Below are 22,200 nucleotides of genomic sequence, written 5' to 3' on the forward strand. Positions count from 1 at the left end.
AATCCTCTCTTCATCTCCATTTTCTGGCAAGAAATAAGGCTCATTTGGTCTTATTTCTACTCACACTGTTAAGCAATTATCAATTAAAATGGTTTCTGGCTTAAATATATTGGTTTCTTTAGCCTCAAGGTGGTATGTACATATATGTGTATCCATATGCGTGTATGTAGGCATACCTGCCACACAGAAAAAGAGAACATGAGTTTATGATTCTCATTACGTAAATCTAAATGCCTTACATCTTTGCACCCAGATTAAAATTTACCCCCCGAAATAGGGAACGCCCAATGACAAACATTTTCCTTTGGTCCACATAAAGGAAGATTTCTGCTCCTTCCTCATGAAGTGCTCTGCACTCTTCTCTGCCTACTAAAATTTTGCTCATTCTTTAAAATGCATTGATCTAATGCTGCTTTTCCCATGAAGTCTTTCCTTTTCCATAATCATCAATAATTTCAATAATCATCAGTAATCGTGTCTTGTACAACACATCTTTCTTTCTGCTGTGTATCTGAAGTTAAAGATCTCTCATTCTCCTGTAAAGTAAGCAGCTTGAGGCTAAAGAAGTCATTTTTTGTTCTTGCAATAACCTTCATTTATTTGCTCAACATCTATCTGTTGAGCATGTCACCAGCACCCTCTACTCAATCCTGTACTTGGTAAGCTTTCAACAAATTTGTGTTGGATTGATTTGAACTGAAATACACATATAGCATAAGAAGATGGGACCAAAATGTCTTCACTTTTACACTCAAGGACTTATTTTTTTTTTGCGGATGGGTGGCAGGGGAGAAGGGTGTCCACAACTGCTTAAGGAGCAAGAAAAATAATCTGGAAAAACTGGACATCTCACTGTAACAAACACCATGAAACCAGGCAGCCAGTCAAATGAGGAAGGAAGAAGCGTTGAACAAGACCCTTAAATGTTTAAGAACCAATGTTTCATGGAAAAAAAAAAAAAAAAACCTCTCATTTTACTTTTCCAAATCAGATCTCATAGACAAGTAATAATTTTTTGTGTCCAGAGTTCATGTATATGACTCACAGAGGACATCCAATAAAGAAATTATTAACCTATTATTTTGGAAAACCTATGGATTTATGGTGAATCACCAAAATAAGTAAGCAGGAACCTGTTCAACGAAGGACTGAATTATGTGAAGTGTTAGTCACTTGTCTTGTCCAACTCTTCGCAACCCCATGGATTGTAGTCCAACAGGCTCCTCTGTCCATGGAGTGGGTAGCCATTCCCTTCTCCAAGCAGGAAACTTGTTCAGTGAGGGATTAAAGATGTCATAAACAGAAACAGATTTTACAATAAGCCTTAAAATAGTCCATCCTAAAGGAAGTCAGTCCTGAACATTCATTGGAAGGACTGATGCTGAAGCTGTAACTCCAATACTTCGGCCACCTGATGGGAAGAACTGACTTATTGGAAAAGACCCTGACGCTGGGAAAAATTGAAGGCAGGAGGAGAAGGGGACGACAGAGGATGAAAAGATTGGATGGCATCCCCAACTCTATGGGCATGAGTTTGAGTAAACTCCGGGAGTTGGTGATGGACAGGGAAGCCAGGCATGCTGCAGTCCATGGCATCACAAAGAGTCGGACATGACTGAGCGACTGAACTGAACTGAAGTAAAAGAGCTGGGATAGAGGAAACTGGTAAGAACTGTGTGGTCGAGTGGGCATTTAGGAGAAGAGGGAATTCATACCCAGTTTTCTTTAGTAAATTTTTCCACAATATGGACAATCTTGATCCTTTTCAAGAAACTGAAGAAGGCAGAGCTCTCAGAATGTTACCACCATGGAGATACTCGTTCTGCCTAAATATTCCAAAGGCAGAGTTGTTTTTGCAAGTCTGCTCAGCAACCTTGAAGAATATCACTGTTTGAGAAAGTCTGGGTTTTGTTTTTGTATTAACGCTAGCTCAAAAAGAGAAGAATTTACTCTTAAAATTCTCTTGGCCAGGGGGAGAAGGAGCTAGAGGTTGAAAAATAAATGCATGACTTTGGAAAGAATACCTTGGTGAATGTTATTTTTTTTTCTTTTACACTGAGTAGAATAGCCACATTTGGAAAAGATATTATTTTCTGTTCATTAAATGTTTCTGAACTAAGGGTTACAGTTGGTTGAAAATGTCAGCTTTGTCCGTAACACAAGTATTCTCTCCAACTTGACCATAGTCAGACTGGTTAATCAGAACTTTTTCACTAAGAAAGTAAATATTGAGATAACAGAGATTACTTGATCAGGGGCAAAAAAGAAAGTGAGCATAATTCACTCATCAATTCTAACTTCTGAATACGACTTTGGTAAGCAAAGTAGGCAAAATGATAACCTATTTATTTCCTTGAGCAGCCACTAAGGCTTCAGGCTTCAGATACTCCCGAATACTATTAGGGTCTTTCACTGTTTTGCTCTTATCAGTGATTTTATTTCCATTCTAGTTATCTTATATTCCACTTCCACGTGTTGAATTAGAACTAAAATTCTCTATTAATATGAAAGGAAAGTTATATTAACCCCTGCATTCATTCAGCTAGCTACAGAGGTGAGAGAGCACGGCGCACGTGCGCTGAATTTTCCTCTAGATGGCGCTCCAAGGCAAAGTTTCCCAGCCAGTTGCCTAGAAAGAAAGGGGGCGGATGGTGTTGATCTTACCAACATTCCCTGAAGACGCTTCTTTTCTTCTAAGAAAAGAAATACTGAGGCACGCACCCCACACTCTTTTCTTAAAAGAAACATCAGCAAGGCCAGTGTATCTGAAAAGAACCCTCCTATCAGGACAGACCTGTATTAGGACGGTCTCCTTGCCTGCAGCGCTATTAGTGCAAATATTACGGCACTCTCCTTGTGTCTTTCTGTGGGTGTGTATTTTTCCAAGCCCATTGTCTCCAGGAATGGGAAGATGCATATTTGTGTGTCATTGATGAGCAAACCATGACACGAAGTACAACAGAACAAGCAAATTACATGTAAGAATCAGCTTCCTAACCTTTAACTCTATAATCATTTCAAGCCCAGAAAATAGCTTGATTCAGAATTGTGTTTTGCAGAAGTATTCAAGCTCATGTCTAAGTAACAAAAAGGCCTTGTTTCTTTAGAAATTAAAAAGAAAAAGAACAAACTGCATTGTCGAATAGGCAATTTGATGTATAATGGTGGAAATTTAGTTCACTGGGAACCCTGTTAATGACTTATTAAATTATTACAAGCCTCTGGTGTAGAATTCCAAATATTAAAATGAAAGTGTCCGTCTTATTCTTTGCTTCTAAAGAGAAACTTAGGTAGTTAAAAATTACCAAATATTTTTAATTCCTCAGATAAATGCAGTATGGAGTGCCAGTTACTATTTGCAGTTAAAACAGGGAATAAAAAGCTGCAGATAGATCAAGAATAATTATACAAATTTTCTTTATTTATAGAAGCTTGTAGAATAAATATTCCATCAAGCACATACATAGTGAAAGATAATAAGCACATTTCTTATATGTACAGTGTAGACCACATAAAGGAACCGACCATGCTTTTGTTTGTATTCTGGAAAATAAAAAGGCATGTGGTGATGCCAAGGTTGCAGAGACATTTTAAGGTTTTATAAATGATGTATGAGCTCTGACAGATTTTCCAGGGGGAAAAAAAAGGTTTCCTTAAGAGTCAGTATTCTTTACTATCCCATAAATGTACTCATTAGCACTTTGGGGCATGCCCTGTATCCTGTAGGGCTCAATAAAGATTCATTGAATGAGTGGATTTAGTTTAGGGTAATATTATTCAGGGAACTACGCTGCTCAGTGTCCAGTTTTTTCAAAAAACTATAAAATGATGAACAACTATCATTGCTAGAAATCTTGTTCTTTCTTCATATCACACTAAGGTTCAGCTAGGGTTCATATAGAATATTATGATCTTGCAGAATTCACTGGATATGAAAAGAGACAAGCACACGATCACATTAAAATTGATGGCGGTGCTGGTGGCTTGGTGCTGGTGGGGAAAGGCAGTTAAACACTAATAATAACCAAGTATCGCAGCAAACACACTGACACCTCCTGACATTTACGGGGGCTTCTTAAATCTTAAATGTGGAGGTAGCGCGTTTAAGTCCGTATTTGGATTGTCAACAAGGTTATTTTCAGAGATAAGCCAAGTCGTTTTATTGATAATTCAAACTAGAGAGCAGAAGGGACGTTTAGGAAGAAAAATCCATCCTGTTCACTAGCTTGAGGATAATGTGCTGTCTTCTGTCTGCCGTTTTCAGGGAAGTCCTTGATTTTTAAGGTAGACAGTTTCTTCTGCAAGGAGATCTTAGAAACGCAATTAGAATTCCCTTTCCCCTTACCCCAAAGAAGGACAGAACTAGTTGAATTTTCAAATAAAATGTTTTTGCTCTATAACAAGACTACTAATCTCAATGGAAATCTAAATTCATTGTAGATTGTAATGTTGTAAGGTACAAAGAGATCTATGGTTTTATTCTGTAACCAACAACAAAGTAACAAACAATAATTATATTTGTAATCATCAAACATCGTTTTTACATTGCATTTCCTTATCAATATAAGTAATAACTCGTTATATTTACTAGAAAATAAATGGCAACATTATCCTAATAATACAATAAAATCTGCATATGAGAAAAACCAATTCTTTGTCATGTGGGCATACCTAGATTTCTGGTGTAACTTCAAAGAAAGCACATTTTTAATTGAGGAAAGGAGTGATTCTTTTATGTTTTTGCAGAGTATCAGCACTGGGGGCTGTAAATTAACTAGGGAGCTAATCAATTTGAATACTGTGTCTAAATTACATTTAAGACTCCTGGCTTTTAATCATTTAAGAAGGTTTCTATTTTTATTCTCTCTGGCCACCTCTCAGAGCTCCAGTGAGGCACTCCATGCTTCTAGCTGACACTTCCTTTATCCACATTTATTTTACAAAAGGAAAAAGGCAAAGCAGCACATAATTAAGAAACTGGTGTGCTAATAATCAAACATACAATTGGGCAGAAGGATAATCCACTCCACTTCCTCACACAGGAGAGTACCCTCCATAACTCACTTTAAGCGCTGCCATTCATGAGTTATGGGTCATTCCCTTTCTAGTGAAAATAAATTCTCCCGCACCATCAGCCAGAGCTGAGTATTTTTCTTAGGACATGTAAATTGTAAAAGTGTATGAACATAATCATGCTGGCATTTGGGGGGGAGTGCAAGTTCTTGCCTGTGGACACAGGCTTGTAAGGAAATGTGTGTGATTTCAGGGCTGCGGTTGCCTGGTTACAATATAGGATTTTTTATTAAAGTTAATTTATTCCTGAGATTTTTACGGTGTTGGTAAACTGCTTAATCTGTCGCTCTGTATTTTATGACTCCAGCCAAATCCTGCAGGTCAGGGAGACCCGGCAGCAGAGCCATGGTCATTTATCACAGCCTCTATTTTCCACAGCTTATGACTCAGTAGTGGCAGTTTCTTGAGGCTGAATGAAACCTGGCACCTAAGGGTGTCGGCTGGGGACTTTATAAAGTTTTAATTTTTTTCACTAGTCTCATGTTCAAGTTTAGCTCAGTGATGACTAGTGAAAATTTGGGGTAAGTTTTGAAGAGGTTTCATATTCTCGAAATTCATCAATCTGGCTTCTTTGTGGCATGTGAAGAGGACTGTCTCTGCACAATTGATGTTCACCAGGTGATCTTCATTCTCTGGGCTCACACAGCCCATGTTCTATTCAATTCACTAGCAGTTTATCATAAAATATAAACTATATTTCTAAACATGAAAAAGCAGGCTGTCTTTATCCTCAAAAAATAATAAAGCATATTCTTAGTATTGAAAGCAAAAAACGTTAAACATCTAATATGTTTTTCCTTTTGTCTTTTTTTGAATTACAGTATGCTTGCTATATACATACATGTAGCTTTGCTTTCGTATTACCTGAATTGAAGTAAAAATTCAACTTTTAAAGGCTTATTAGATATTTACTCTTTTTTTTTACCATTTTTCTTTTTACCATTTGTATTTGTTTTTGCACATTTTATCGAAATATGAGAGCAGATATACATTGACCGATTTTTATTTGACCACATCATGACTTCCTGAGAATGAAATGAAGAGTATTGACAGATGCCAGAGGTTTGCTTTGAAATAGTCTAGCAAACAAACGAAACAGAACATGTGAGGGGATAAATGAATCAAGGCAGCAGAACGTGGCTTCCTGCTAAAGTTAGGTAACGAGTACTTAGGTATTCAATACAGTATTCTATTTTTCATATGTTTTTAACTTTACAAAATAGATAATTTTTTTAATTAGGATAACAAGTAGGTTAAAATTAAGTCAAGGAGGTAGTTAAAATTATTTAATAAAATGATTAAAGTCAATTCATTTTTTAAATTCATGCGACAAACAGTTACTCAAACATGTATGCTTGTACCAGTTTTGAGAGGCTTCCCTGATAGCTCAGTTGGTAAAGAATCTGCCTGCAATGCAGGAGACCCCGGTTTGATTCTTGGTTCAGGAAGATCCCTGGAGAAGGGATAGGCTACCCATTCCGGTATTCTTGGGCTTACCTTGTGGCTCAGCTGGTAAAGAATTCACCTGCAATGTGGGAGACCTGGGTTCTATCCATGGGTTGGAAGTATCCCCTGGAGAAGGGAAAGGCTACCCACTCCAGTATTCTGGCCTGGAGAATTCCATGGACTGTATAGTCCATTGGGTGCCTGGCCATTTTGAGTCTTACATGAGTAAGCATTTGCTATGTTATTTGAGATTCAGAGAGAAGTTGTGTCCAAAACATGACTTAAATTTTGCAATTTGATAATAAGTGGCTTCAAGAAGCTTCTGGTTATAAAAGTATTCAAGTATAGACTGTAAGGTCTTCCCAACTCTGAACTTGACAAGCAAAGGCTCATTGCAGACTTAAATTAGTATTTAATTAAGGCCAAATCAATTATTGACTACATTCATCTTGAAAACGAAGAGAAGCAAATTTGATCAAAACTGTCCCACGCCTTGTACACCTGAAACTAACACAACACTGTAAATAAACCATACACCAATAACAAACAAACAAAACCCCCCAAGCTGTCCTCCCAGGTAAACCCAAGCTATACTCCCATGGAAACTAGACAAACTACAACTGGTTTGTATTGTATCACATGCTTTGGTAAAGGAGCCATGTAAACATGGTGTTGGTTGGTGGTCCCCTAAATGGCACCCCACTCCAGTACCCTTGCCTGGAAAATCCCATGGACGGAGGAGTCTGGTAGGCTGCAGTCCATGGGGTCGCGAAGAGTCAGACACGACTGAGCGACTTCACTTTCACTTTTCACTTCCATGCATTGGAGAAGGAAATGGCAACCCACTCCAGTGTTCTTGCCTGGAGAATCCCAGGGACGGGGGAGCCTGGTGGGCTGCCATCTATGGAGTCACACAGAGTCGGACACTATTGAAGCGACTTAGCAGCAGCAGCAGCAACAACTGGAAAGGTTCTGGTTTCTGGACCTCGAAATAGGACTGAAGTGCCATTTCTTCAGCCTGGCAGATCCAATTATTGGCAGACAAACATTACTGTAAACACCGATCTAAATCTAGATGCAATAGTTTATCTAGCGGGGTTGCTTTTTCAATGATTTGACTTGTTTACCTGTTGGCTGTGCTGGGTCTTCATCGCTACGTGGGCTTTTCTCTGGTTGCGGCGATCGGGGCCTCCTCTCTAGCTGTGGTGCATGGGCTTCTCATTGCGGTGGCTTTTCTTGGATAGCAGAACATGGGTTCTAGGGCACACAGGCTTCAGCAGTTGCAGCTCCTAGGCTCCAGAGTACAGGCTCAATGATTGTGGTGCATGGGCTTAGTTGTTTCGTAGCATGTGGGATATTCCAGGGATTGAACCCAAGTCTCCTGGATTGGCAAGTGAATTCTTCACCACTGAGCCACCAGGGAAGCTCTCAAGTAAGGTTTTCTCCCCACAATGGAAGATTGCGTTGTGAATACCTGTTATTCTCCCACTGAGCTTTCATCACCCACTGTCTCTTGTTGGCAGAGAGGATCTTTTTTAAAAAGAAGATAGGATATGGCATCAAGTATAAATTCATTCATAAGCACTCTTGGTAAGCAAGTGAAATCTACTTTCATCTGAAAGCTTGAGAAAGTCCTCTGCTTAAAACCAATGCTTTGGAGCAAATTGAATAAGTTGGTATCCATCAACTTGCCCCCAGGATTTACATGTTGTACACAAACCATTGTATCTTTCTTTTCTTTCTAAACCTCATTTTAAGTCACTATATATTATTAGCCACATCTTGATGCACCAGAGCGGTGTTTGGCTCAAGATGTGCAGTGGCTCTGCAGTGTTAACCTCTTCCAATTCAAGAACAAACATCCATTGTTGAAAGTTCCCTGGTGACCTAGGGATTAGGATTCTGGCTTTCACTGCCTTTGGCTCACGTTCAGTCCCTGAGTAGGGACCTGAGATCCCCCAAGTTGTATGGTGTGGCCAGAAACAGACGATAAAGAATAACCTTTGTGGTGGACTAAAGCACACTCCAAGTGATTCCTTAATATCCTGCCGTCATTCTATTATTACAAAGGTCTTTAAAATCTGTACAACTGCACATACACTCTCACCTTAGTGGCTGGGTTGCACAGGGTGTGAGGACACAGACTTGGGAGTCAGGTTGCCTGGAGTCTAATCCTGTCTCCGTTTCATTCCAATAGTGTATTCTGTTGCTTTGATATCTTCATCTGTAAAATGGGAGACATCAGAACAGTTTCTCCTTCAGAGAATTCTTGTAAAGATTAGACTTGTAAGGATTAGATGGGTTAAGGTATTTGAGGGTTTAGAACAGTGCCTGGCACATACTAAATGCTATACAAGTGATATCTGTTGTCAGTATTATCCCAAGCCTCTTTTCTCAGATAGATCAATTACTTAACACACACTAAGAGCTGGTTGCTCAGTTGTGTCTGACTCTGCTACCCCATGGACTGTGGCCCACCAGGCTCCTGTTTCCATGGAGAATTCTCCAGACAAGAATACTGGAGTAGGTAGCCATTCCCTTCTCTAGGGGATCTTCCTGATCCAGGAATCGAACCCAGGTCTCCTGCATTGCAGGTGGATTCTTTACAGTCTGAGCCACTAGGGAAGCCACTAAGAACTGAATATTTTTGTTAAATGAGTGAAGAAGCCTCTGTAGCACCATCTAATGTTATTATGGCTCGTTGTTTTTTATACTCCTGGATTCTACAGAGCCACAGCCACAGGTGTTAGTCGCTCAGTCATGTCTGACTCTTTGTGACCCCACGAACTGCAGCCCACCTCTTCTGTCCATGAAATTCTCCAGGCAAGAATACTGGAGTGGGTTGTCACTCCCTTCTCCAGGGGGGTCTTCCTGACCCAAGGATTGAACCTGGGTCTCCTGTATTACAGGCAGATTCTTTACCACCGAGCCACCCGCGAAGCCCCACGGAGTCAAAAAGCAACTGTCAATTTTTCTCTGGCCGTCATGTTCCTCTGTTCCTCTGACAACCACACAGGATCAGCTTTGCCGTGGTGGCATGTCCTTGCTGGTTTGAATTTTATGTTGACTGAATGGTAGGAAATCACTGGCTAGTTCAAGAAACACTTCAACTCAGTCTTACTGTTTGGGTCCTTTGGAGTTCCAGTGATTATATGCCCTAGTGGTTGGGGGCAGGGTTATCCCAGCATATGTCCAACCCAACAGAGGACTGTTACAGGAGACCTGCTCAGAGGGTCGTGACAGGCTTTTCTGGAGAGGGTGACATGGAAGCTAGCTCTGTATGCCTTGGTTATCTTTTTACTTAGATATATGATATTCCCAGCTTTACATTTCTGATATGGGCCATGAGGAAATACAGGTGAGAGGGTAGAGTAAAATAATGGTCAACAAAACCCATTAATGGATAATGGGTAGTTAGTTACTGGATCAGTAGCAGCAAACATATCATTTTATTTGAAAATAAAAATAGAATTAAGCATAGGAGAAACACATCCGAATGTACTTCCTGCTGCCACTGTGTTCGCTTTTGAAAGTATATTGTCTGCAGCACGCAGCTGACGTTTTCTCCCCAGTGTGTGTCAAGTGTAGGTCAGAATGGATAGGACTAGAAAGAAGATGGATGAGGGCGGGGAGGGGCAGATGGATGCTCGGTGGCAGGTGGACACATCTCAGGCCTGATGACCCTCAGAAACCATTTACCAGGCAGCTTTCAATCACAGTCAAGAGATAGGTGCTGCTTCAGTAACTCAGGTGTCACAGCCAAGAGAGGTAAATACGCTTTGTGTGACTGTGCTGTACGTCAGGGATTCTTTATTGGGAGGATCTAGAGGTGGGCTCCATGGCCTTGGAACACCATGAAGTTATAGAATAATTTCTGGGAAAAAGGTCCATGGCTTTTATTAAATTCTCAAAAATACCTGTGATACAAATAGTCTAAGAGCTAGAATCTGGATTTCCAAGAAAGGGGCGGAGTAGTCGGCTGTGTAAGACCTTGAAGTATATTCCAACATAGTATACAATGGGTGATAACTGATGGCTTAAAAATGATTCCGGATTTTGAACTTGAGTCTATTACATGGCATTCGATTTTATCTTCTAATTAAATTTCTAGTTGAATTATCTTATGTTGACATTATCCCATCTCTATTCTTACTGTTCCAATTCATCAGCTCATTCTAAACAGCAGCATTTTCACAGGCAACAATCTCTCTAAATTTCAGTGCATCGTCATTGTGTTTACAGCACTGATTTCCAGAATACACTGTATAATCATTGCCTGCTTGATAGACTTTCAGGATTTGCTTCATATTAGCAAGATCCAAACCCAATGAAACTGTCTCACAGTTTCAAGATGACAGAGAAAGACACTTGCATCCCTTTCTCCTTTCAAAAAACACCCCGAAAATAACAAGGAGAGTAAGAAATGGACACAAATTCCACTCTTTTCATGGAGGGAGGATGGCTTGTAGATTAACAAAGAAAAGGAAGGTCCAACCCAAATGCCTTCAGGAGAAGAGAGTAGAGGAAGGGGTACGTGTGAGAACCAGTACTCTCCTAGAAGCTGTCAAAGCTCAGGAACTGGAAGGATCAGATACCACAGAAATGGGGTGAGTGGGAGTGAGGGACAAGGAAAACACTGAGCCCCCAAATTTCCATCCCCTCTCCCTGTAGTCCAAGAACTCCTCTTCCCTTTGTCTATGCAGGAAGCCAGAGTATTTGCCAGAGAAACTGAGCCCCAGACTTGGAGACACCAGTAAAAGAAAAGTTAGGTGAGACGCACCTTGCAAGTAAGAGAATGAAGTGAAAGTCTCCATCACGAGGGTGAGAAGCTACATACCCTTTTCTCAGAATTCCAACACCTGTATTTATGCTCCTTCCAAGCAAGAGATTGGAAAATCCAGAGGAAGTGTTCAGAGTATCTACACTGGCGTGTGGGGGTCCACAGCAGGACCACCTGGCCGTGAGCTCAGCAGTGATGAGATCAGCCATGTGTAGACACCGTCTCCATGCATGGGTGTGTGGTGAATGTGGACTCCCATGCATAAGTGGACGACCAAGGATATCAGGCATTTGAGGAAACCACCAAACAAAGAGATAAGGAGTTCAGAAGAAATAGGCAATTCAGGGAACAGGAGAGAATTTCAAAGCAGTTATAATCAATATCTTCAAAAGAGAAGAGACCATAATGCATCCATGTAAGAAGAATAGTGTGCTGTCAGAAAAGGAGCAGCAGACAGGAAAATGCTAGTAAATTTAAAAGATTATTACTCCTGGAAAGTAAGAGGAGAAAAGTCAACATGAGCAATGGGAAAGAAGAAATGGAAAATAAGGAAATGAATATAAGAAGTCCAATGTCAAACCAATTGGAGTACCATTCAAATAGGACAGAAAAAATAATGAAGTCGAAATTATTAAGGGGAAAAAAATGACAAGAATATTGTACTGAAGAAAATGAGCCTTCACATTGAAAAGGTTTACCAAGCAATGATGAGGAAAAGTCCCAAACAAAAGAAGATTTTTGTGAAATTGGCAAACCCCAGGCATAGAGAGAAGATTCTAAAAGAGAGAAAATAAGTATCATTCAAAAGATTAGGAACAAGAATGATTTATACTTCGCTAAGGCAACTTTGGAAGTTAGGAAAGAATAGAGAAGTCCTTCAAAATTCTGAATGAAAATGTTGCAACCTAGAATAGTTAGGCAAGCCAATAATTGAGTAGGAGAATAGATTAAAGACATTTCAGTTGTGCAAAGCCTCAAAAAAAAAAAATCAACTTGCTCAATGTTAAAGAAGTATTAACATCCTTTCTTATGAAGCTACTGGCAGATGTGTTCCCGCAAACTGAGAGAGAAAACGAGTAAAGAGAGAGATGTGGGATGGAGGAGACAGGTGACCAACCCTAGGAGGGGGATGCTGGCAGCAGACAGGAGAATCCAGGCCAAGTGTCAGCACTGGGCCAAAGCAGGGAACCCCAGGACAGGAAGCGACCTGTCAAAGGTGTGACTGTTCAGAGAGTTGTGTAGGATGTAAGTCGACTTAACTCCAGGAAGCTAAACATCCACATAACAAAGGATATAATCATTGGATACTGAGTGAAAAACATTTACAGACTGATCATCAGGTAGGCACTTTCTAAGACCCAGGGCACTTAAGTTTCTTTGTGCCTCAGTTTCCTCATCTTAACTGGCAGATAATAATAGTTCTTACCTGTTATGAGAAGTAAGTTGTTGTTGTTCAGTCACCCAGTCGTATCCGACTCTTTGCGACCCCATGGACTGCAGCATGCCAGGCCTCCCTGTCCCTCACCGTCTACCGGAGTTTGCACAAGTTCATGTTCAATGCATAGGTGATGCCATCCAGCCATCTCATTCTCTGACACCCTCTTCTCCTGCCCTCAATCTTCCCCAGCATCAGGGAGTTTTTCAATGAGTCGTCTGTTCACATCAGATGACCAAAATAGTGGAGCTTCAGCGTCAGTCCTTCCGGTGAATATTCAGGGTAGATCTCCCTTAAGATTGACTAGTTTAATCTTGCTGTCCAAGGTACTTTCAGGAGTCTTCAGCACCACAGTTCGAAGGCATCAATTCTTTGGCGTTCTGCCTTCTTTACGGTCCAGCTCTCACAACCGTATGTGACCACTGGCAAGACTATAGCCTTGATTATATGGACCTTTGTTGGCAGAGTAATGTCTCTGCTTTTCTTTGTTTATGAAAAAGTAGGAAGTCAAGATGTTACCTGGAGTAACAGGCAAATTTGGCCTTGGAGAACAAAATGAAGCAGGGCAAAGGTTAACTGAATTCTGCCAAAAGAATGTACTCAAATCAGATCAGATCAGTCGCTCAGTCATGTCCAACTCTTTGGGACCCCATGAATCACAGCACGCCAGTCCTCCCTGTCCATCACCAACTCCCAGAGTTCACTGAGACTCACGTCCATTGAGTCAGTGATGCCACCCAGCCATCTCATCCTCTGTCATCCCCTTCTCCTCCTGCCCCCCATCCCTCCCAGCATCAGAGTCTTTTCCAATGAGTCAACTCTTCACATGAGGTGGCCAAAGTACTGGAGTTTCAGCTTTAGCATCATTCCTTCCAAAGAAATCCCAGGGCTGTCACAGCAATAACACAAGAGACGACTTTACACACAGACATCACCAAATGGTCAATACCGAAATCATATTAATTACATTCTTTGTAGCCAAAGGTGTAGAAGTATGTTAAATGGTTGTGGTTCTCTTAGGACAGTGTCTGGCACACAGGAAGGATTATAGTCACATGGGAAACCCCTGAATAACCAAGGGCTAATGACCTACTATATAGTAATATGGGGGGAAATGCCTACCAAATTAGACAAAAAAAGAAAATGGAAAGTTCTTGTCTTTGGGAATCAGAATGGGGAAGGATGAGGGACTATTGGCTTTGGTTCTACGTTTCTAACTACAATTAAATTTTTAAAATCTATTGCAAGTAATGCCTTCAATAAAATAAAATTAACTTAAAACCAATAGCCAGCTCTGAATTTTAAAATGAAGGACACACACAGCTTAGATATGGACTACTTTATCCTGCCCAGATAGTTTATAAACATTCCTATTTGCTATGCAGATGAAATTATATGTATTTCTAATGTAGAAATCTTTTAAAATAAAGTTGTCAACACAGAAACTTTATTATTCAGTTATTTCTACAACAAAAACATAATTAACTAAAAAACAAAGTGTTCATTGCTGTAAGAGAACTGTCTTACAGATATTAGCTAGTGATCCTAGATGTGGAGGAAAAAACGCACATGAAAAGGGAAGCAGTTTGAACTCTACCCTTCCCCTTCTCCTGCCCTCTGATAAAGATTTTAATAAATACTGAGCGGGGAGGCTTACAAGTTAAGGGGGAGGAGGCAGAAAGGCCTTAGATCAAGCAAATGCAGAGCCCTGCATTTCTGCAAGTTCACTTTCTCTTCTAAACTAACGAAAGGCCAGCAGGAATCAGAGAAGCACTGCTGCTCGTGGTCATGTAATTACATCACCCTGCTCGCCAGAGATAGCACACCACACGTATGCATTTCCCAAGCAAGCTGCCTGGGGATCGTAAGGAGCTGCATGTAACAGATCTTCCACCTGATCCGACGTCTGGATCGCCTAATCCCCTGGCCAATTCTAGTTTTCAAGACAGGCACTGCTTATCTGAAATTTCACCTGTCCTCCAAGCTAATGTGAATTAAGGTATTTATAACTTCTAGAATATTATCATGTAACAATTTGAGTACTTCTAAGTTGCTTTTTCTAATAGATACACACACACACATATTTTTTTAAGGCATTTTCTCTTGCCAGCTTTCATTTAAATGGCATCTGGTGGCTACATCACTCAGTTCTAAACTCCCAGCCCCCTCTCTCTCCCTACCCCTAGATGCTCATCATTTTGAAATGTCGAATCACAAAACACATTTTGCTCCAGGCCTTTGCCAGACTGTCACTGTATCTAGACAGCGCAGCTTCTTCTCTAAAAAGGGAACAAAACAATCTGAACTCTGTCCTGGTGTGCCAGCCAGGGCGGGCCACCGTGCCGGCTAATTCATCACCGCGGGGACCCTGGGCTGTGCAACTGACCACCCAACTCACTAGTCGAAGGGGTGGCAGTTAATCATTCCCTTAAATGATGTGGGTATGACAACAGAGCTGATGGTGGCTCAGCAGACGAGCCTCGGCCTTCATCCCTGCCCCGAGCAGTGACTGGGCCATTTTCTCATCTTCCCAGACCGCCGGGTTTCAAGAGATTCTGACCGAGGTGGAAATTTTAGCGGTGATTGTGGGATGCCTGTGTCATGACCTCGACCACAGGGGAACCAACAATGCCTTCCAAGCTAAGTAAGTGTTCTAATTGTTGTTATTTTAATGCATTTGCCTTTCTGTTCAGAGCCAAAGGTGACGCGCGCGCTAAAGAGTAAAGCATTAATTTCTGGCGTCTGAGGCCAAGGCCACGCAGGCCTGGGCGCGGGTGTCACGGGGCTCATCCATCTTTATAATTCCTTATTCCTCTTTTAATTGCAAATTTGCCCTTCATGTCATGCTTGTTGATTTGGTCTGTCTCTGTTGACCTCAGTCGGATAACAAAGCTCAGATTTTTAAAGGGCCTATTTTTTTTTCTTCCTCCCAGAATGTTTGCCTTCATGGGATCATAGGTTTCTTGGATTTGCTACCCTGGAAGTCTGGTTTTGAGACTATTAAAATAAAATTGGAAATTTTATGAAACAAAAGATCTCCTCCTTCCCCAGTAGAATTTCTTCCAGGTTCTTTTGATGTCGGGTATTGTATAAACTGCAGTGAAATGGAGTGACATTGGAGGAGGAAGAGGGTCTCTGTCCCTGCCACGCCTCATCCCACAGAAAGGTGGGAACGAGCCAAGCAGCTCCACCAGCACGGGGCGGGAGGTGCACACTGCGCGTGGACAGAGCCATCTGTCCCCGAGCAAGCAGGACAGGTCCAGGAGCTTGGTGGCTCACGCTGGCGCCGAGGCCGCAGAACTTACGGGTGCTGGAAATAAGACCCAAACCCAGGTGTCCTGGCTCTCGTATTCAGGTTCCAGTTTAACGTGCTTTTTACTGCCTGTCTGCAAACAACATGATATGGGACTTCAGAGGCTCGAGGGAAAAACGTTTGGGGATGGAGAGACTAAGGAATCTTCAATGAAGAGGTAAGATTAGCTTTCAGGTGACCAATTTCCAAGCCCGTGCAGCCGGTCTTCCTCTACGATGTGAAACCCCAGTGGCCCACGATGTGTCAACAGGGACCTTTCAGCTCACCACTTGTTTTTTCCCCTGTAACACCTACATACTAAGGCCTTGGAGCCCTGAGCCCTTTGATTTGCTCCTGATCTAGCAGATGAGTATCGACTTTGTGACCTCTATCCATCCTGAATGCAGAAGCCCATCACTTCAAACTGCTCTTTTCCGTGTCCTGAAATTTCCAGACCCTCTTACCTTTCTGTGACAGCCACTCTGCAAAAACTCAGCTCTGGCTCAATCTAACAATTCAGCTTCTTGCTCTTCTGTCCAGACTTTTAAAGGCTTTGGGAGAAAGTGTCACAGCTGTGAGCCTGAGGCATACCGAATAGGTATTCTCCCAACTCGGCTAGGGGCTCAGCACTCCCCACCAGCCTCTTTGGGCCCCTAGCCAGCTCCGTCCCCCATTCTGATCAGCAGTTATGGAAACCAAACCTTCCTCCTCCTAAACCACCTTCTGTTCTACCACCTCCCCCCATGCCACTCAGCAGATCACCTTGCCTCCCCTTCACTGAGAAAATTGAGGCCATCAATCGAGAACTCCCTCAATTTCCTCCCCTGCCACGAACGAACTTATCTGTCTGGCCCCATCCTTTCCTCCTTCCCTCCTATCTCTGTGAAAAGGCTGTCCCTCCTCATGTCTGAGGCTAATCCTTCCACCTCAGTGTTGGGTCCCTTCCTCCCTCCCTCCTCCAGGACCTTGCTCCATCCATCTTCCTCTCTCTGCCCTGTATCTCCCAACCTATTAATATGAACAGTTCTCCCCGTCTTGAAAAACCCACTTCCATCCCTGCTTCTCCCTCGAGCTTCTGCTCCATTTCTCTTCTTTCCTTTCCAGCCAGTCTTCTTGGAAACTTGTCTGTTCCTTGTCTTCACTTCCCTCCCACACAGCTTCCAGGTCTGCCCACCAGGGGAGCAGCCCTCAGTAATGCCACCAATGACCCCTTTTCCCAAAGCCACAGGACACTCTTCCGGTCCTTCTTTCTTGATCCTTCTTGCCATGACACTGTTGGTGATGCTCTCCTCCAAAGAGCTCTCTTTCTTCCTTTGTCTGGGAGAGAGACACCTTCATCCACCTTCTAGCCTTTCTCCTCAGCTTGCTCCTCCTGCCCCAGCCTTCCCTGCACACGTCCTCTCCTCTTCTTCTGTTCTGCTTTACCTTTCATGCTGAACCACCTGCTGATTGGCCCCAAACCCATATCTGTGGACCATCATTTTCGGCTAATCTCTAAACACTTCTTCCAGCTGCTTGAGGAGCTCCTCCTATCTGAAGTCCCATCATCACCACAACCCCAGTCTTTCTCTCTACACCAATCCTTTTCCTCTTATTCTTCATCCCCATGAATGGCACCACCAGAAGGGCACAAGCCACTCAGATTCCCTCAGAGTTGACATCTCTGCATTCTTATAGTAACCACTGCTTCTCTGTATCCCTCCAGGATTCCTACAACCAACAGCCCAACTCTTCTCCTCCAGTCTTCCCCACCTTGGCACTCCAAAATACTCTTTTTAATTCACAAATGTCATTGGATTGTTCGCCTACTTAAAAGACGCTCACTGGCCTCTTGTGACTCTCAGGATAATGTTCAAATTCCTTAGTTTAGCCCCTATTGCCCTTTTCAATCAGGCTCTTGCCCATTTCTCCAGCGCAGCACTCACACCTGCCACCCCGCCCTGACCTATGCATCCAGGTTCAGACACAAGGGGCTACTTAAAGTACTCGATGGGGTCCAGCTAGTTCCCTTTCCTTTGCTCCTGGTCTGCTGTTTCTGCAGCCCAGAATGCTCTTCCTCTTCTTTCCCCCAGCCTCCTCTGAAAGCTCCACCCCCACCCCCCAGATTCTATCCCTGATGACCTTCGCTGCATCAGTCTTCTGTGTCTATATCATGCCCTGGCTATGCTTTAGAATTGCACATCTCCCACCACATTAGTTGCTGATTAATGGTGTGTCTCCCCTTCTTCTTCAGTACCTATGATGTGTACAAGCACCAAGAGCATGGTAAACCCACAAGGAATGTTTGCTGAGTGAATGAATGATAAATGCATGAATGGATGAGGTTTTAACTACTTTAATATTGCTTTTCAGTAAAGCTTCCTGACTTCTTACACAAGTGCAATCTTTTACGGATTATTACAGAACACAGTTTTTACAGACATTGATTTGACGTTGTACTAATGACAATAGCATCCCTGGGGCCTGCTGAGGTGTAAACTGTATACACTTTGATTATAGGGTCTGACAGTTCCTTGTGTTTGAGTTCCTGGCCTGCGTTTTGTTATTATGAGTATTTTAGGATACCCCTCTCTCAGGCCAATGGCATCATCATCACTGCGTCTTCCTGGAGCACCCTACCATTCTGCCACTTACACATAAAGAATTGTGTCTATAAAGCAATAGTGAGCAGCTTGTAGGTTCTTTTAAAAAGAGTCAAGTGTGCAATGTATGTACTTAAATAACAACAGCCTCCACCCTGGAGAGAGCCTGCGTATCACACCAAGAGAGCCAGGCTTTCTTGTTAGTTGACCTCATTGGACCAAGACTACACACCAAATCCAAACCCAGCTAATCATATCTTATCTCCCAGGAGTCTGGTCCTGGATTACCATGATATGGACTCAGTTAGCTGTTGAGGTCAGACCTGGACACTGAGGCTGCATTTGGGGAAACCGGTGATGAACAAATCCCGAGTGGATAAGAGAAGCAAGACAGCAAATCTGCAGAGAGAAGAAAGTCAGTATTCAGAGAGGAGCAGAGAAGATACTGTACAATTCTAGAGGAAGACAGAGATCCCTGGTTTTCCGTATCTGCTCCTACTTCCAGGAAATCCAGCCATGTGTGTAACAATGGGGCTTGCTCAGAGGTCCTAGCTGTATTTAATCAACATTTTTTTTTTTAGTGAAAGTGGTTCTAATTCATTTCCATTCTTTGCTGTGAGTGGTCCTTGAAACAATGAGAAGAATTGCAGTTATTTGTTGTTTACTATCTCAAGTGCTCAACTAATATCCCTGTAGCTAGATATTTTTGTCTCCATCTTACAGAGGGAACTGGGCCTCAGGAAAGTAAGTGACTTGCCCAAATTCACCCATCCAGAAGGTGGCAAAGTAGTGTTTGGACCTGGGCTATCTGACTCCAAGGCCATTTTTTAACCACTTTATCCCACCCTCTTTCATGACTTTGTGGTATTTATTTTAGGCTTTTGAACTTCCAGTTTATTGGCTGGCTTGTGACATATGTGAGCTCTGGAAAACTAAGATGCATTTTGATATCCAGAAAATCAAGACGTGGAGCTGTAAACATTGTAGAACTCAACTAGATCTCGGTAGTCATATTCCTTAATTTTCAAATTTTTTTTCATATGCCTTAATTTTTAAAAATTGGAAACTGAGGTCCCCAAATCTCAAGTGATTTGGGTAATACTGAACAGTTTCCATACATATGAGATAGCTATGATATCTCTGATATTAGAATTCAAAAAAATTTTTTGCATCCTTATACCACATGATCAAAACTATGCATTCCAAGATGGTCTGAGCTGTTTCCTCACAATGGTTGGCCTCTTATGCAGTTTACCAGCCCATGGGATGTCCATCAGCCCTGCCCCTCCCTTACAGAGTCTCACTTGAGCTTAGAATACCAGATGCCACCACCACTCCACCTCAGTTAAAGTTTTCCTCAATAAATGCTGAAAAGAGACCCTTTGACATCATGGTGGAGGAACTACCATTTTACTGATTAGGATAAGATTTACTCAGCAAGTTGGCCATTGTTTAGGAAAATCCCTCAGAAGAAACCTATATCCTTATTTCCTTATTCATTCCCCATCAATTGAGTGCTTTCTAGATGCGAGGCACTGCGCGAGGCGTTGTGGGGGAAATAAAGAAGTGTAACAAATAGTCCCTTTCCTTAAAGTATTCACCTTCTAATGCCAGCCTTTTAAGTGATTTGGAAATGGGATTTAAATGCACCAATTATTATGTGACAAAGCATATGCTACCTTTTCTTTTTTTCATATATAAGGCTATAAAGAAACAGGAGACATTTAGCAAGGGACAAATTACTATATAAAATGCAAAATGCCTCTACAATAAAAAGTTGTGATTTTAGTCACAGCACAGTGTGATTTATTCTCTTAGCCTTTCTGATAAGTGAACCTTCGCATTTTCATATTTTATTCTTAATTTTAAAGTATTGGAGTGCGTGCAGTGCATGATCAATAGGTAGAGAGGGCAGCGATCCCATGGCGCTTTGAAACTGCTGTTAACACCTCGCTCCTATTTTCTCCAGGGACAGTGTTTCCCACTCATTGCCCTCCCTATTACAGCTGCCCCTGATGATTAAATATCAGTACCAAGCAGCTTTGTAGTATATTCTCCTAGGAGACTTCCTCTATTCATTTCTAGCATAATCTCTTATACTCATTTCTTGGGAATGAAAACCCATGTTGTCGCTTTCGGCCAGGTCCCAGAAGTGAAATACGGGGGCACATTAATCTGCCGTGACAGCCTAATCCCATTCCTCCCCACCTCCCAACAATTCTCAATTTCCTAATTACCTTCGGTAGTTTTCCTTCTGAAAGTTTCCTGTAAGCCATGGCAGCACACTTCCATTAAGTCTCTCTTTCAAAGAATATGCATGTCCAGGGAAGTTATGAGGGGCCATAGCTCATAGTTATGAAATTTCCTTTTGCATGCTTACTTTTGGTGGCTGTGCAAAGTGCTGAATGCCTGGGTGGGGAGAGCCATTTTCACATTGACTTTCCTTTTATATAAGCCTCTCCTCAGTGTGCTGCCTGCCCCCAAATGAAAAACTTTACTATGTTAGGATGACCTAATCAATAATGAGCATCATAAATAATCACATCATAAATAATCCTGTGTGTAAAGGACCTGGAGTCTCTTCTCCTCTCCTCTCCTCTCCTCTCCGCATGTCTCCACACACCCTCCATGTATGTGTAATATTTTTACAATTATAGTCTGTGTGCCCCAGAGCCGCTGATATGATGGATATACTTACCACAGACAATTAAAATGAGGTGTGGTATTAAAGTCATTTTTTTTTCCATATGTGATTGATTGGAAGGTTTTTTCCACATTTTACATGAGAAAGTGTCAGTATGCCCTTTACACAGAGTACATTACATGAAACACATGTCGTCTTGTAAAAAATGGTTTAATGATCAAGTAAGTTTGGTTAATACGGCATAGTATGTTCCTTTCCTGCAGAATCACAGTATATATGTTCACACACTGATGCCACAGATAAATCCTACAGTATCTAAACAGTTTAACTTCTTAAACCCAGCATTTCCCAAATGTATTTAACTCTGAGACCCTTTTTACTTCTGCCCATAATGCCATTTTACATCCCAAACAACTCGTATTCTGTCTAATACTTTCTGATAAAGTTTATCCTAACAGTTCAATGATTCGCCACTTTTATCAAGTTTCCTGACCATGGACTTCACTCTTGCAGTGCTAGGAGATTCATAACATGTGTGTGGGTAATGGCAGCTGCAGGCAGCATTCTCAGTGAGCCTCGGCCTGAGAGAGAGAGCACCAGGGTGTCCTGTAGTCTCAGAAAATCTGACAGAGACCAAACCTAACAGTGTAACTGAAGCAACCATATGGAAATGGAAGCATTCTTGTTTAAATGATTTTATTCTAAAGAAAACTCAAAGTAGAGTTAGTATCATGGTCCATTCTGTGAATACTAAGATGGCACCTTGCTTGCAGAAGGGTGAGCATTGTTAATGAAAGTGTGGACAGAGAAAGTCTCCTGTGCAGTTATAGGGACTGAGAGCTTCCTGAGGGTAAGAGCCATTCTTTAGCTCCATATCCCACACACTCACAGCCTTGCATCATAATAGTCCTCAGTCCTTGTTAGGTGAAGGAATGAATGCATCATTAG

At 41.9% G+C, this 22,200-nt stretch overlaps 1 protein-coding gene across 1 annotated transcript in view; it reads left to right on the plus strand.

Annotated features, from left to right (window-relative positions):
• Positions 1 to 22,200, plus strand: part of PDE11A (phosphodiesterase 11A) — a 425,081-nt gene that overhangs the window by 327,193 nt on the left and 75,688 nt on the right. The window contains exon 13 of the mRNA XM_070798928.1: positions 15,269 to 15,378. Coding sequence (XP_070655029.1) covers positions 15,269 to 15,378 — 110 coding nt within the window. The remainder of the gene's footprint in view (positions 1 to 15,268; positions 15,379 to 22,200) is intronic.

The sequence above is a fragment of the Bos indicus genome, chromosome 2 (assembly GCF_029378745.1).
Source record: "Bos indicus isolate NIAB-ARS_2022 breed Sahiwal x Tharparkar chromosome 2, NIAB-ARS_B.indTharparkar_mat_pri_1.0, whole genome shotgun sequence".
In the NCBI taxonomy this organism is placed as follows: domain Eukaryota; kingdom Metazoa; phylum Chordata; class Mammalia; order Artiodactyla; family Bovidae; genus Bos; species Bos indicus.